This window comes from Pan paniscus, chromosome 3, assembly GCF_029289425.2.
Source record: "Pan paniscus chromosome 3, NHGRI_mPanPan1-v2.0_pri, whole genome shotgun sequence".
Taxonomy (NCBI): Eukaryota; Metazoa; Chordata; class Mammalia; order Primates; family Hominidae; genus Pan; species Pan paniscus.
In genome coordinates, this window is record NC_073252.2 from 79236385 (window position 1) to 79252871 (window position 16487).

The following is a 16487-nucleotide window of genomic DNA, read 5'->3' on the forward strand; positions in this document are numbered from 1 at the left end:
GCTTCAGGAAAAGCTCTGTGAGGATGTCAAATCTTCAGAAATCTTTCAGGAAGTATGGATTTGTTATGAAACAAATAAATGTTAAACATAAGGCAACTGTGTGTTTCTGAAAAGTTTATCACTCTCTCTTATTCTTCTAGTTGGCTATAACTGTGTTGAATAAATATGCTACATGAGTAAAAAACTACTTGAATCAGCAGTCCTCAAAATGTTAAAGCTCTTTAGACTTAATATTTACAGTGAAAAGGGGGGATCAAATAAGTCAAATAAGTTAGAAAGAAACCTCTTACTGTATTCCCCACCCCCAATCTTAGATACATAGTTCACATTAGGACAGTAAAATCCATTTTTAAAAAAGCTAAGATTTTTCAGTATAGTCACTTTTAGAAACAGTGTTCTACAGGACTTATTATGGGACATACTGACTGTTTCACTGAAGTGTTAGAGCTAGTTAATTGAACATATATTAGTATATTATTGTACAGAATCCTCATGTTGCATGTGAATGGTGTGCAGTTTGATTTTAGAGATAAATGTCTTGTCCTACAAGATAATTGACCAAATATGCTTAACCCCAGAGACCCGAGTACTAAAGACGTTCCCCAAATCTCACCTTATTAAGAAAGTAATGTGGCTTCAGGTGTAATCAAACATTATTCTCTTAAGTTAGATTGGGAATTTTTATATTTCAGTGGTAAATACATTTGTGATCTTGTTTTCATAAAGATTAATCATACATGAGAGAAAAAAATTGGGACTACTGGCTAGAGAAGCTTCATAAATCTCTATATATTTCTTGTTTATTTCAGAGAATGACTTTTTCTGTGATATGTATTTAATGTAAATTTCAATTAAAATACATGATATAGACAGTTTAGAAAATCATCCTGAAATTCTCGACAGAAAAACCAACTATCATGTACTTATAAACATAATCACAAACATCTCTTACGAATATATATAGTAAGTTAGGGGCAGCCAGCAAGACAAGTAGGTAGAAAGACTGACAAAAAGAATCACATCATACATGCTATTTTAAGTTAAACTAATTATAATGGTTTGATTAATTTGATTAATTATATTAGCTTATCAATTAGCCGAATAATTTGATTAATTATATTGGTTAATTTTGTTTAACAGAACAAAAAACTAAAATGAAAATGATTTAATTTTTACATTCAGATAATGTTTTTGTTACAGAGCGAATAGTTCTTAAGATATCTTTAAACTTAAACATATGCATACGTATACACATGTATACACATATACACACACACACACAGAGAGAGAGAGAGGTTTATTGACAAACAGATTTGACAATGAGGAAATTAAACCACCTCACTTCTCCATACCTCCTGGTTTTTGTTGAGGTATATTGTTATTTTAATGTTTTAAAACACTTTTGTTCTGTAACCATACCTTTCGTGGCTATATTGTATTCTATAATTAAATGGATTTGCTGGATACCACCAAGTACTAGAAACCCCAGCAGCAACCCTTGAGTTTAAGGATGAGAACATGTCATCTGTGTTCTTTGTAGAAAACTCAGAAAATGAAAATGAAGTTAATAATGGTATAATGAAAAAATGACTTATAATTGTGCTTTACATATTAATGTATGATATATATATTCCTAGAGTTTTAAATTTATATGTATTAACTACCATATATACATACTTTCTTTCCTTTTATCTGTTATTCTCTAATTTAACTCATATATTGAGAACATTTTGCTCAATCTATAAATTTATGTCTACCTGTTACTTAACTGACTACACAATATTCTAATACAGTTGTCCTTTGGCATCCATGGGGGATTGTGCCAAGACCTCCCTTGGATATCAAAATTCATGAATGGTCAAGTCCCTTATATAACATGGCATGGTATTTGCATATAACCTATACACATCCTCCCGTATACTTTAAATCATCTCTGGATTGCTTGTAAGATATAATACAATGTAAATGCTATAGAAATAGTTGCTCTACTATATTGTTTAGGGAATAATGACACAAGTCTGTACATGTTCAGTACAGATGCAGTTTTATTTTATTTTTTACTGCTTTTGATCCAAGGTTGGTTGAATCCATGAATGCATAACTCAAGGATATGGAAGGCCAACTGCATAAGAAATATACCATGACTTACTGACCCAAAGTTTTATTGTTGTACATTGACGTTGCTTCACATTTTTTCCATTGATAGTGAATGTCCTTCTATACACCTCTTTGCAAATGTGTATACATTTTTTCCCTGGGACATATTCTTTTCTTGGGTCAAAGAGGAGATTAAATTAGAAATTATGTTTGTATTGTTCAGGGTTCTCCAGAGAAATGGAACCAATAGGGTGTGTGTTTGTATGTATGTAGAAAGAGAGATTGATTTATTATAGATAACAAGGAATTGGCTCATATGATTTCAGAGGCTCAGAAGTCCCAAAATCTGCAGTCAGAAAGCAGGGGACCCAAGAGAAACAATGGTGGAGTTCCAGTCTGAATTTGAAGGCTTGAGAACCAGGAGAGCCCATGGTATAAGTTCTAGTCTGAAAGCCAGCACATTCGAAACCCAAGAAGAACCGATGTTTCACTTTGAATCTGTAGGCAGAGAAAGACCGATGTCCTAGCTCAAGTCAGTCAGGCAGGAGGAGTTCCCTCTTACTTATGGGAAGGTCACCTCTTTTGTTCTGTTCAGGCCTTCAGCTGACTGGATGAAACCTACCCACATAGGGGAAGGCAATCTGCTTTACTCAGTCTCCTGATTCACATGTTAATCTCATCCACAGATACTCTGTTACAGACACATCCAGAATAATGTTTAATCAAATATCTGGGAACCCCATGGCCCAGTCCAGTTGACATATAAAGTTAACATTACAATATCCAGTGTCCATCTTAACTTTTGTTTGTCCAAGATTTTCTTTACTCCCACTTTCTGTCAACCCATTGCAAGATAGCATCATAGTCCATTTCTTCAGTCTCCTGTTTTCTACTGGGGAAAGCCTCTTTATGTACCAATGGTGATCTTTCTATACTAATTTTAGACAGTGATCTAGACTGACCCCTTTTGGGCATTTCTTCATACAAGCAAGAATGAGTACATATGCAGATGAGAGATGGTAGAGAGACTTTAGTATCTATTATGCCCGCTGGACTCAGAGGTTGAAGGATAGAGGGTCTTAGCTTTCCACAGTGAGTCCCACCACGTCTTCTGTGTTTTGTAGATATTACTTGCCCATAGAAGGAACTCAATATTTGTTTGTTCAGTAAAAAAATCAGCAGATGGAAAGTTAAAAAAAAATTCTGGTATGTGATAGGAGAGATTGTTCTGTGCTGAAGCAAGATATACCACTAAATCAGAACCCTCTCCTGATATCAGTTAAATTAATAAGAAGCAGTCATACTGGAAGGTTACCTCCTGAAAGTATTGTACTGGCAATATACTGTTTATTTTTAATGAAATACTCTTTCTTCTTGGCTTCTGTGATACCAAGCAAGTTCAACTGGCACAGAAGTTTATGTAGTAACAACTTTCCATCCTCAGGCCCCAACTTTTACCTCTTTTTCTAACTATCAAATTTCTCTCCCCACTGGTAAACACATGGTTCTTTTACATATACATACAGAATATAGTTTTACATACATATAAAAGAGATATTTTATATTACTAGCCAATGTAAGTGAATGTGTATATACAATATATTATACCCAAAGTATTTCTTTGTTTTTTTTTAACTTATATTTCTCTTACGAGTGAGGTTAAGTATTGAACAGATATTTAAAAGCTATAAGCTTTTAAACAGAATAGGCATATTGCTGATACCAGTATTTGACAACCGCCTTGTTTTTTCAGATAAGAAAACTGAAGCACAGAGACCATAAGGCATCAGCCTATGGTCATTCACTTCGTGGTAGTCAGGTTGGAGGTCACACCAAGGCCCTCTGGCTACTGATAATCTCTGTAGTAGGCTGCTTTTCAGTAAACTCTTGAATGAATGAAAGAAAGAACACATACTGTTGACTTTTGAACTTGAATCTAAAGAAAACCTATGTTGAACTTTAAGTCTGTAATCTAAGAACTATCAAACTTAAACTTGTTACAAAAGGAGATGATGAGCACAACCACTTTCTTTGGTATGGAGAGTATCACAGTGAGAGCCTTGCCTCTGGAGCCACACTTAAATTAACCATGTGACCTTGGGCAAAGAGGAGGCTTATCTTTCTTTAAAACAATCTAGTAACAAGTGAAAACGAGCAAAACCAAACGCACAAATCTAAACTGTTTATTATGTAGAAGATTTCTAATGTTTTATATTTGTGCTTTATTTTTATTTTTAATTTTTTTTTTTAATCATAGGAGAAGCTATTGTCCAGATCTCTTCAGAGGGGTGAAGATCTTCAGTTTGATCAGGTATGACAATTTTGGGAGAATTTTTTTTTTCCCCTGGAAATAGTGTTCATCCTAATAGTCTGGCCCAAATGTATTCAATATTAAGGAATTCCTTAATTTCTATATATCCTTGTATGCTTAATTCATTCTAGATTTGATAGTTTTTTTAAATAAGTAGTATAATGAGCTGTGATTAGTTTCACTTCATTTAGCATTTTACAGCTTTTCATTGTTAATCTCTTTAATGTACCTTTCACATTTTTCATTTTCAGTTACATCCCTCAGTCTTTCCTTCTGTATCAATTGCCACACTTTTTACATAATAATATTTTACCTTTTAACATTTATTTATTTTTCTGTGGGGCTCTCAATCTGCATGTAGAATGCCGGTGTCTAACAACTCTTGTGCTGATCTTCTAATGCTAATTCTTCCTCTTGCTTGGATTAAATGTTGGATCAATTTTCTTATAAGTATTTAAATATATGGTGGTTATTTTTAAAAACCAATAATTTAAATTAACTTTCTTTACTATCTAGTACTCCTGGGACACTTTTCCCAAAATTATATATCTCAGAAATAGAGTTTAATGTTCATATCAGGCTAATTGACTAAATAAAGAAGAGTGGTTAGAATTACTCGGTGGAGACTTACCAAAATACTGTGTTCCTGGATCCACTCCAGTTCTGCCAAAGCAGAATCACTGAGGGTGGTGCTCTGGCCCCTGTATGTACAACAGCTTCCTAGGTGATTCTGTTACATACATTTAGTAAATAGCCACTGGTCTAAGAAGAAACCATAAATAGGGCAGTAAGACCTCTGTTACAATAAGACTATAATAAGATCACCTTATACAGTGCTTTTCAAGTCTCATGCCACTACAAAAGTTATTTAGATTATTCACATCTTGAATCCATGTCACTAATCAATCCATAATCAGGATTTGAAATCTGATTAAACAACATTTTAAGGACAATTTCCATTTTTATTGTAAATGATTAATAAACTATAAATGATTGTGCCTCATAGCTTGATTTTTTTTTTTGAAAGGGTGCTCACAATAAAAAGCTCTGTGTGGTATAAACTGTTTTGTATTTATTTACAATAGTTGATGGGTTTTTATTGTTCCTTCTTTAGATATTGCAAGGGATTTCTTCTGAGTGATAGTGTTCATTGTTAATGAAATACAGGTTTTTTAAAAGTATGGTTAAATAAAATTAGAACCTTGTTTATACCTTAGTTTTCTGTATTAGAAACTATTTACCTGTCAAATTATGATAATGTACAATAAAAGGATTATTAAAGGAGAGTACAAGTAATGAAAATGAGAACAGCCAACAGAATCAAATAAACTGTTTCATTCTTTTCTGTTTTTTCTGGATGAAGTTTTATGCAGAATATGAAATAACAGGAAAATTAAATGTTCAATTTACAGAGGTATCAATTTATCTTCTTCAATAACTAACTCCTGCTCTAGTCATGGAACTAAAAGAGACCTTGAATATCCTGCAACCCATACTTTTAAAAATAAGTTAACAAAGTGAAGCATATTTAATTATATACTGATTTCAGAATATTAATTTTATGAGAAATGGGTTGAATCACATACAGAAATTTTTGTGAAGAGAGAAAATTGTTCTTGGGATCCTCAAGGTAAAGAGTGACCTTAGGGACTGCTGATGGTAGCCTGTGCAGACAAGTTGGATTCATTCATGAAAAGAATCTGTGATGTTCACCTAGAATTCAGATCGTTTCAAGAATGCCCCAAATTTAGTAACATTTGTTCATCACAGTACACTTATCATTTATGTTGTCCTTTTATGTAGTCTAAGCCTTACACACTGTTTACATGTTTCTAACATGCTAATTTGCAGATAGCAGAGTAATTATAATTCTCCTCTTTGTCATAGCATAGTAAATTGGAGCTTTCCCCACAGTTCTTACATAATGTAGTCTTTGTTTCTGTCTTTTCATCCATGTAGTGGCAATATTTTAGAATCATTTGTTCACATGAACACATAGGAGTTGCCAGGGCAGAAAGTACATGTTATTTGTAATGCTTCCCCCAAAGATATCTGTGTATTTAATCAGGGATGTTACTAATGGGCATGTTTTTACATGTGCGGGTGGCATATGGAGGCAGGGAAAAGGTTGAAAGCCATTGAGCTAAACCACGTGGATTTGGATAAAGTTTAATAGTGGGTGAAACTTAGCCAACTTTATTACTTGGCTAAACCCTTGACCCTTGCTTTAATTTTAAAGCACATTTATTGCATTGAGTTACTGTGTTTATTCATTTCTAAATGATAGCTAATAGAACTTAGAGTGTGGTACATTCAGTGTTACAATTTATTTTCTGGTAATATCTTGTGTTTTCAGTTGATAAGCTCTATGAGCTCAGTAGCAGAGCACTGTCTCCCTTCCTTACTTCGCACCTTGTTTGACTGGTACAGACGCCAAAATGGAACGGAAGATGAATCTTATGAATATAGGCCTCGGTCTAGCACAAAGTCTAAGGGGTAAGTGCTTTATTTTACACTGTTTCACCTGGAATTAACCCACTTCCAATGAAGGGGTGATATTATCAACTGAAGGTTGTTATTGTTTGATTCCTAAGCAAACTGCGTTGATTACTTTTGTTACAAAGGTGGTAGTAAGGGAGAAGGATAGTTCACACATAAACTGTAAATCAAGAGAAGGTACCAGTTAAACTAGATGTAGCCCTACAGTACTCATACTGGGTATCATGCAAAAATTAGTAATACAAAAACCTATTTAGGAGTGCCATTTCAGCAGTTCAGTGAGGAGCTTTTAATAGTCATAAAGTTAAGAAAATATTCAAAGAAGTTCCTGTTTATATGGTTTATGAAGGGAGACAATTATTGTAATACAGGAAGACTGCCAAAACCCTGTGTTATAATAGTACTATGATACTGTTCTTGGAGCTCAATTCCTAGAACTTGTTTTCTTCTCCTTCAAATTTCCCAGGATGATCTTGTCATGCATGTAAGAGCCACGTTTGTTCAGGTGATTGTCCATGGTTTAGTGTTGGACTTCAGTAGATGCCACTTGTGATTTTTCAACTGAAATTTGTGAGAAGGATACCTTGTACTGTATTTTCATGTTGAAAAGTTAATACTTTTGTTTCAGTTCTTAACAAAATACTAGTAATCAAATATGGAACAATGCTACGTTTTCTAAATGAAATTTAAAATACTTTTCTTCTTCTTACTAATTCTTTTAGGTTAAGTTTAAATGCTAACAGATACAATAGTGAACTCTGAATAAACACCCCGTATATAAAAAGGGAAAGAACATAAAAACATGTTTGTGCATATGTTGGATTATTAAAAAGCTTCAGACCAGGCACTGTGACTTATGCTTGTAATCTGCTTTAGGAGGCTCAGGCAGGAGGATCACTTGAACCCAGGAATTTGAGACCAGTCTGGGCAATATAGGGAGATCCCTTCTCTAGAAAAAATAAACAAAATTAGCTGGGCATGGTGGCGCTTGCCTGTAGTCTAGCTACTTGGGGTGGGAGGATCACATGAACCCAGGAGGTTGAAGCTGCGGTGGGCCATGTTTGCAGCATTGCACTCCAGCCTGGGTGACAGAACGAGACCCTGTCTCAAACCAAAAAGACAAAAATAAAAAACAAAAAGCTTCATATTAACAATTGCTGTAGCACATTTTACATAGTAGGAAAACAGTAAGCAACATGAGCTACTAACTAACAGGTATTTTTAAAGTCATAATCTTAATGCAGTACTAATTTTGGATTCTTGTTTCAGGGATGAACAGCAACGTGAAAGAGATTATCTTCTTGAAAGGAGGGACTTAGCAGTAGACTTCATTTTTTGTTTAGTTTTAGTTGAAGTTCTAAAGCAGGTAAGCTCTTTTATTTCTGCAAAGTCTGTATTCCTTATTCTTTGCTTACTGTGCCTTCGTGTTTCAGTTACTTTAAGATGCTGTGTCTAGAATTTTAGCCCACATAAATTAAATTCCTGTAATTTAATTATACTTCTTTCAGTTGCCTGGGGCTTTCCTGCCCTGTACCTATCTGTTATCTCCTCTATTTTTTGCCTTTGTATGCTTATCCAAGATATAAAATCTTGTTAGCAAAATGGAGCTGAATGGAAATTGTGTTAATATTGACTTTTAGCTGTAAATGTAGTTTGCCTGCCATTCAGCTACTTCAGTCCCTTATTCCACTTTATTTCTCCTCTAAGCCCCCAAGCCTGCATTCCAACATGTAATAATTGTGCACTTTTAGTAGAGGCATGGGGTGATTTGATAAGGGTACCGAATTGTCATGTGCAAATGTTTTTCAGTCAAGTGAGAATACTTCAGATAATAAGTTAGGAATGTTTATTCATTCAATGAATATTAGAATGCCTACTGTGTGCTGGCACTGTTTTAGGCAATAAACTCATGAGCTTGCACTTGAATGGGATAGATACACAGTAAAGATATGAATATATAATATAGTGTCAGGTATAGTCTTAGTATTTTTATTACTCCAGATCAGTATAAATGCGTGCTGAATTTGAAAGCTTTTTTTTTTTTTTTTTTTAAAGATCATGGTCTTTAAAGTTATATCATTCAAGGATGATCCATGTATTTCCAGGCACGAACATTGTATTCTTTTGAAACAAGTTAGGAAGCCTAAAGGTCAGAGTCATATTTTGGATATGACACATTTGGACAGGGAGTTTTGTTTTTGTTACATAGAAAGGAATATGTGACAAACAGCAAATACAAGATATAAAATTAATTGACAGTCTGTTTTTCTCATAGTATAAAAGTACTTGAATTATATAATCAGTTTTATTTAGCTTTTATTTTTACAAGGAATATGAAAAGACAGTTATTTGGTACTCTGAAATCTGCAAATAAACATAATTTTAAATATGTAAAACAGAGTTAATTAAAGGTTAAATCACTTTAATATATGCATTTCATAAACGTTTTTTGGTAGAGGTAGGAAAGAAATCTCCTCTGGGAGTTGTGCTAACAAGCCAAATTTGACTTCTGTGATCTCTTGGTTTAACTGAGATACTAAGACCTTAAGGCAGCAGTCACTAGGATAGGAAGAGCTAAGGACTGGAAATGGCCAGAGCCCAGCAATGGACTCTGACTACTGCTCATTGTGATTTATCCCTGGTGTATCTTGTGTGCTAAATGTATTTCATTTAAGTGGATTGGTAACCAGTATTTGTACTTTTTTGCTTAAACAGTATAGGGTTTCTTCCTCCAGCCAGAGAAATGGCAGACTCCCTACATTAGCATTCAGGAACCCCAGTGACCTGGCCCCATTGTGCCTTCCTCCTTCGTTCATTTCCCATGGCATCCTTTTCTTAGATGTCAGTCTCGCTCCTCATCCTAAAGTTGCCCAATTGCACTGGCTTCAGAACTACAATTCACAGGCAACCCTGTGGAGGCGTTTTTCCCATCTCTTCCCCCTCATCCTCCCTGTCCTCTTCCCCTCCTTGTTGCCTTTGTAGCCCTCCTCCTCCTCTTTTAACACAGTCCAGATAGGTCTTCATGTAGGGGAAAAAAAAGAAAAAAAAAGATCTATAAACATAACACTTTTTTAGTAGTGGGGACCCCATCTCTACAAAATATTAAAAAATTTAAAAATTATCTGGGTGTGGTGGTATGTGCCTGTAGGCATAGCTACTCTGGAGGCTGAGGCAGGAGGATCACCTGAGCCTAGGGATTTGAGGTTACAGTTAGCTATGACTGCACCACTGTACTCCAGCCTGGGTGACAGTGCAAGACCCTGTCTCTTTAAAAAAAAAAAAAAAAAAAAAAATCTTTTTTTTTTTTCTTTGGTGGACTCATTGTTCACATTCACTGCATTGCACAAAATCATTTCTGACCCATGGTTCACATGGACTGAAAGTGAAAAAGAAATGCAGTGGCCTTGATAGCTAATCTTTGTCTTTGGATCTGTCACCATATTATTCCAACCTATAGTATCCTTTCTACTTACTTCTTCCCCTCTGTTACTATTATCCCCATACGCTAATTTAAATGCATTCATCAAAAAATATATTTATATGTATCTCACCAAGAACATAGATACACTTTATTCATCTAAAATCCTATGTAGGGATTATTCCCACTGGTAAAAGGCAAGTCTTTGTAGCTTCTCTAATAAAACTAGAGAAAACGATGTAAAAATCAATAGAGCTTGCTGAAATATCACCACTAACTAACCCAATTTTCTTCTGTCAGAATAACATGAGGTTTAATAGATCCAGAGAGTAAACAATGTAATATATCTACAATTTAATAGGACTTTTACTTTTGCCCTATATAATACACCTATATTAAAATGTGATTCAGGTTTATTGTGATGAGGCACACAGTCTACAGAGGATTGAAGTGTTGATAAATGGTTGTTTCAGTCTTGACGAGTAAAATATTCCTTATAGATTAGACTTTGACCTCATGTATTAGAAATTATTTGTATCTTGAATAATTTGTTTTGTCTGTAATAATCACACGTTTGGAACTCTTCAAAATGTATGAAGGACTCTATCTCTTTTGTGCCAACTGATCATTGTAATAAACCCTGGGAGATGGCCATGGCAAGTACTATTAATATGCCAGCTCTCTTGCTTGCTTTGTAACTTTGGGCAAGTTATTATCCCTGACTCTTCCTTCCTCTATAAAAATGTGTGATATCATTTTTGTAGAATCATAAGAATTAAATATAATAATGCCTGATGCATGGAAAGTCCTCAATACATATTATCTATTATTTTCACTTTACAGGTGAAGAAATGTTCTTAATTGTAGTGATTTGCTGAAGATTATAAAGCAAATTCATTGATTTTACTCCAAATTTTCTCTTTAATGATAAAAATAAACTTAATTCTCATTGGTAAAATATGTGATACATTAGGTGAAATGGCCAGTATTTTTTTTTTATTATTATACTTTAAGTGCTGGGGTACATGTGCAGCACATGCAGGTTTGTTACATAGGTATACACGTGCCATGATGGTTTGCTGCACCCATCAACCCATCAGCTACATTAGGTATTTCTCCTAATGCCGTCCCTCCCCTAGCTCCCCACCCGCTGAGAGGCCCCAGTGTGTGATGTTCCCCTCCCTGTGTCCATGTGTTCTCATTGTTCAACTCCCGTTTATGAGTGAGAACTTGCAGTGTTTGGTTTTCTGTTCTTGTGTTAGTTTGCTGAGAATGATGATTTCCAGCTTCATCCATGTCCCTGCAAAGGACATGAACTCATCCTTTTTTATGGCTGCAGAGTATTCCATGGTGTATATGTGCCACATTTTCTTTCTCCAGTTTATCATTGATGGGCTTTTGGGTTGGTTCCAAGTCTTTGCTATTGTGAATAGTGGAAATGGCCAGTATTTTATAAAATTGAATGAAACTTTTCATTGTAACAAGTTAGCCGAAGAGCTAATGTAAATATGATGAAATTAAGTAGTGGGATTCACCTTGGAAACAAAATTAATTCCAGATAATAGAGGACTAATTTTGCTTTTCTAAAAAAGTCATTAGAATAAATTTGGGGTAATGCCCAACTAAAATAGTATGTTTGTACCAAAGGGCTTAGATCCATGATAAAAGCATGTTTAAACAGCAATATCACATTTATAAAGTTTGAAGCAATACTCTTTTTAATATTGAATTTTAGTCATATGTTCATTCTTTAAAACAAACAAGTTGAGAAACCTAGTTTGTGAGCCATTTCAAGCTCTTGGCTTGGTTTTATTCATATTATTGTGAACTATCAGAAGGTGGTGATATCTTTTATGTATACGGAGTAGATTATTTGCATTTTCAGACTTAATAGCATTTTAGATATTGATGAGCAGTCCCAAAGGTCCACATGGGAGGTGACTTGTCATTCTGCTAATGTGTGATGTTTACACTCCTTGGTGCTGAGAATTGGTCATTTAGCTAATGATTGGGCTAGTCCAACTTCACACTATCTTAAGCTAGTCTTTTGTTCTTTACTTTCATAATGTGATAAAAGCATTAAACTTTTGGCAGTGGTAGTGGAAATAGCCTTGGAATAAACCTGAGTATTTGTTATTATAGTTTCTTTTTTTTTTTTTTTTTTTTTTGAGATGGAGTCTCACTCTGTTGCCCAGGCTAGGGTGCAATGGTTTGATCTTGGCTCACTGCAACCTCTGCCTCCCTGATTCAAGCAGTTCTCCTGCCTCAGCCTCCCGAGAAGCTGAGATTACAGGTGCACGTCACTAAGCCTGGCTAATTTTTGTATTTTTAGAAGAGATGGGGTTTCACCATATTGGTCAGGCTAGTCACGAACTCCTGACCTCAGGTGATCCGCTTGCCTCGGCCTCCCAAAGTGCAGGGATTACAGGCGTGAGCCATTGCACCTAGCCAGTTACTATAGTTTCTACTAGATTTTCTTGCATATTGAAGTAGAATTAGAGCCGCTTCTAAAATCACACCGATGGCAAGATCTTAGAAATTCTTGTTGCTAAAGATGGAGATATTACTCCATGAAAGTAGAACGTTTTCTTTGTGACCCGAAATGAGATTCTTTTCTCTTTCTTCTTTGGAAATTCAGTTTGAGAATTTTTTTTTTAAACTACTGAAAATAAGGGGAGAAATAGGGACTTTCAGGATGTCTGTGTTCTGATAATGTTCGTTCTTAAAGTAAAATTTTTAGAACTTATGTATTTTTTTTATCACACCTCGAACTCTGTCTCACCAGAACTTATGTATTTTTAATTAAAATTAAAGATAAGATGTATTTCTTCTTTTACTTCTCTGTGTTTCTCTTTCTTTCCTGGCAGTAATATGATAAGACCAAAGTTTTCTTGCTGATTTGTTTTATTCAAATGCCTTTTTTTTTTTTTTTTTTTTGGTTGGAGTCACTCTGTGTCACCCATGCAGGAGTACAGTGGGGCAATTTCAGCTCATTGCAACCTCCACCTCTTGGGTTTAAGCAATTCTCCTGCCTCAGCCTCCCGAGTAGCTGGGATTATAGGCGTGTGCTACCATGCCTGGCTAATTTTTATATTTTTAGTAGAGACGAGGTTTCACCATGTTGGCCAGGCTGGTCTGGAACTCCTGACCTCAGATGATCCACCCGCCTCAGCCTCCCAGAGTGCTGGGATTACAGGCGTGAGCCACTGTGCCCAGCCTCAAATGCATTTACATATATCAGAATCTAGGGACACAGTATATTCTAGAGAAGTACACAGCAACCTCTGAACTTCATTTCCCTCATCTGTAAAGTAGGAGGTATACCTGTGTCTTGTAAGACTGTTACAAGTGTTATAAACATAGAAAATGTTGATGGTGGTAGTAGGGTGGCAACAAAGAGCACATAGCATGGCTGAGTGTTGTCGTTAGCTGTCATTGTTAAACTTCAGTCATAACTGAAGCAAATATAGTAGTCTCCCTTTATTCTCAGGGGATATGTTCCAGCACTCCTAGTTGGTACCTGATATTATGGATAATATCAAACCCTGTATATACAGGTTGAGCATCCCTAATCTGAAATGTCCCCAAATCCAAAACTTTTTGAGCACCAACATGACACTACAAGTGGAAAGTTATACACCTGACCTCATGTGATGGGTTACAGTCAAACACAGTCAAAACTTTGTTTCATGCACAAAATTATTTAACATATTTTATAAAATTACCTTCAAGCTATGTGTATAAGGTGTATATGAAACAAACAACATTTTGTGATTAGATTTGGGTCTTATCCCCAAGATAGTTCATTATGTATATGTGAATATTCCAAAATTTAAGAAAATCAGAAATCCAAAACACTTCTGGTCCCAAGCATTTCAAATAGGGGATACTAAGCCTGTATTATGTTTCTTCATATACATACATACTCATAATAAAGTTTAATTCATAAACCAGGCACAGTAAAAGATTTACAACAATAACTAATAATAAAATAGAACAGTTGGCCGGGTGCGGTGGCTCACGCCTGTAATCCCAGCACTTTGGGAGGCCAAGGCAAGTGGATCACGAGGTCAGGAGATTGAGACCATCTTGGCTAACAGGGTGAAACCCTGTCTCTACTAAAAATACACACACACAAAAAAATTAGCCAGGCATGGTGGCAGGCACCTGTAGTCCCAGCTACTTGGGAGGCTGAGGCAGGAGAATGGCATGAACCCAAGAGGTGGAGCTTGCAGTGAGCAGAGATCGTGCCACTGCACTCTATCCAGCCTGGGCGACAGAGCGAGACTGTCTCAAAAATAAATAAATAAATAAAAATAGAACAGTTGTAACAATATACTGTAATAAAACTGTATGCATGTGGTGTCACACACACACACACACACACACACATGTGCACACACAGTCTTAGTATTTTCAAACCATGGTTGACCTTGGGTAAACCACAGAAAGCAAAACCGTAGATACACAAGAATTACTGTATAGGGGAGGAAAAAACTTTTTGCTCTGCCTTCTTGGATTTAGTGCCTGGGGCTCTACAAACTGAACTGACAAGAGAAAGATTACCAGGGTCAAAAGGTTTATTACGAATGCACATGGATGCCTCGAAGAAAATATGCAAAGATCCAAGAATTAATACACTTTTTTTTTCCAAAGATTCAGGTACAGACTGGAATATATACCATTTTAACAAAGAGTGATAAGTTGTAGAGTAGTGACAAGACAAAGGAAAAAGGTTTGGGCTTCTAGAAACAATAAAATTGTGGGAAGGTAAATATATGCAGAAAACTAATGGAATGTAATGGTTATTTAGTAAGGATTGTAGAGGAAACTGTTCCTGCATCTGCTGTTTCTCAATTGCCTTTAGCTCAAAATAATCTGCATGCCAAATAATATATTGTGGGGTGACATACCTGATCTCCTTCACTAGATTGTATGCTGCTTTGCAACAGTATATACAGAACCTCACTTTTTTACATTCTCTCTACTATTTGGTATTTTCAGACTTAATCTTTTTCCCATCAAGTAGGTATAAAATGATATCTTGAAGATTTTCATTCTCCTTATAATTAGTGAAATCAAGCATCTCTTTGTCAAAGCACAAAACCAGAAAATTAGAAAATATTACTAAAAGTTATTTCATGTAAATATATAAAAATACAGTTACTTCAAATTGTTTTATAGATTCATTGCAGCTCTAATAAAAATCCTAACAGTTTTTATAGAACTTGAAAAGGTGACTCTAGATGGAATATGGAAGAACAATGGGCCAAGAATAGCCAAGCTATCTCTGAAGAAAAGTAAGGAGAGGACCTGCACTACTAGATATGAGAACTTATTATTAAGCTTTAGTAATTAAAAAGATGGTATGATTTTGGTATAGACACATACAAATTGATTGATAGAACAAAATGGAGAGCTCAAAAATAGACCCACACAGTCAGGGCCTTCATATCTGTGAGTTCTATATCCATGAATTCAGCCAACCTTGGATCAAAAATATAAAAATACCCCATAAATATATACATCTGGTAGGTACACACAAAAATTAAAAATTAAAACAATATATATAAATAAAAGTAACAACACAATAATAAAAAATAATAGGAAATACAGTATAACAACTATTTATGTAACATTTACATTGTGTTACATACTATAAGTAATCTAGATAGAGATGATTTAAAGTGTACGGGAGGATGTACGTAGTGTTATATGCAAATACTACACCATTTTATATCAGGAACTTGAGCATCTGCAGATTTTGGTATCACGGGGGTCCTGGAACCAATGCACCATATATACTGAAGGATGACTGTGTAGAACTAGAATATGTGTTAGCAATGACTTGTAAACTCTTTAACCCAGCAGTTGCTTCTTTCAGAGTCTTTCCTGTGGAACTCTACAAGTATATAATGTTAAATGCACAAGATGTTTATTGTAGTACTACTTGAATATTGAAAATCTGAATTGAAATGTTCATTAATAGGGGGCTCCTCAAATTGTGATATATACATATCAAATTGTGATATATACATATTGAGTGTATATATGTATACATATTGAGTGTATACATATATACATATTTCAATATATACAATATATTGAACATATATAATATATGTATATATACATATACTCAATATGTATATATCACAATTG

The 16487-nt window shown here is 35.0% G+C and overlaps 1 protein-coding gene across 3 annotated transcripts in view; it reads left to right on the forward strand.

The window, feature by feature from the left end:
- Nucleotides 1–16487, forward strand: part of FRYL (FRY like transcription coactivator) — a 157791-nt gene that overhangs the window by 27021 nt on the left and 114283 nt on the right. For all 3 annotated transcript variants that reach the window (XM_055111564.2, XM_055111566.2, XM_055111565.2), the window contains exons 3-5: nucleotides 4355–4408; nucleotides 6765–6904; nucleotides 8177–8273. In XM_055111564.2, coding sequence (XP_054967539.1) covers nucleotides 4355–4408; nucleotides 6765–6904; nucleotides 8177–8273 — 291 coding nt within the window. The remainder of the gene's footprint in view (nucleotides 1–4354; nucleotides 4409–6764; nucleotides 6905–8176; nucleotides 8274–16487) is intronic.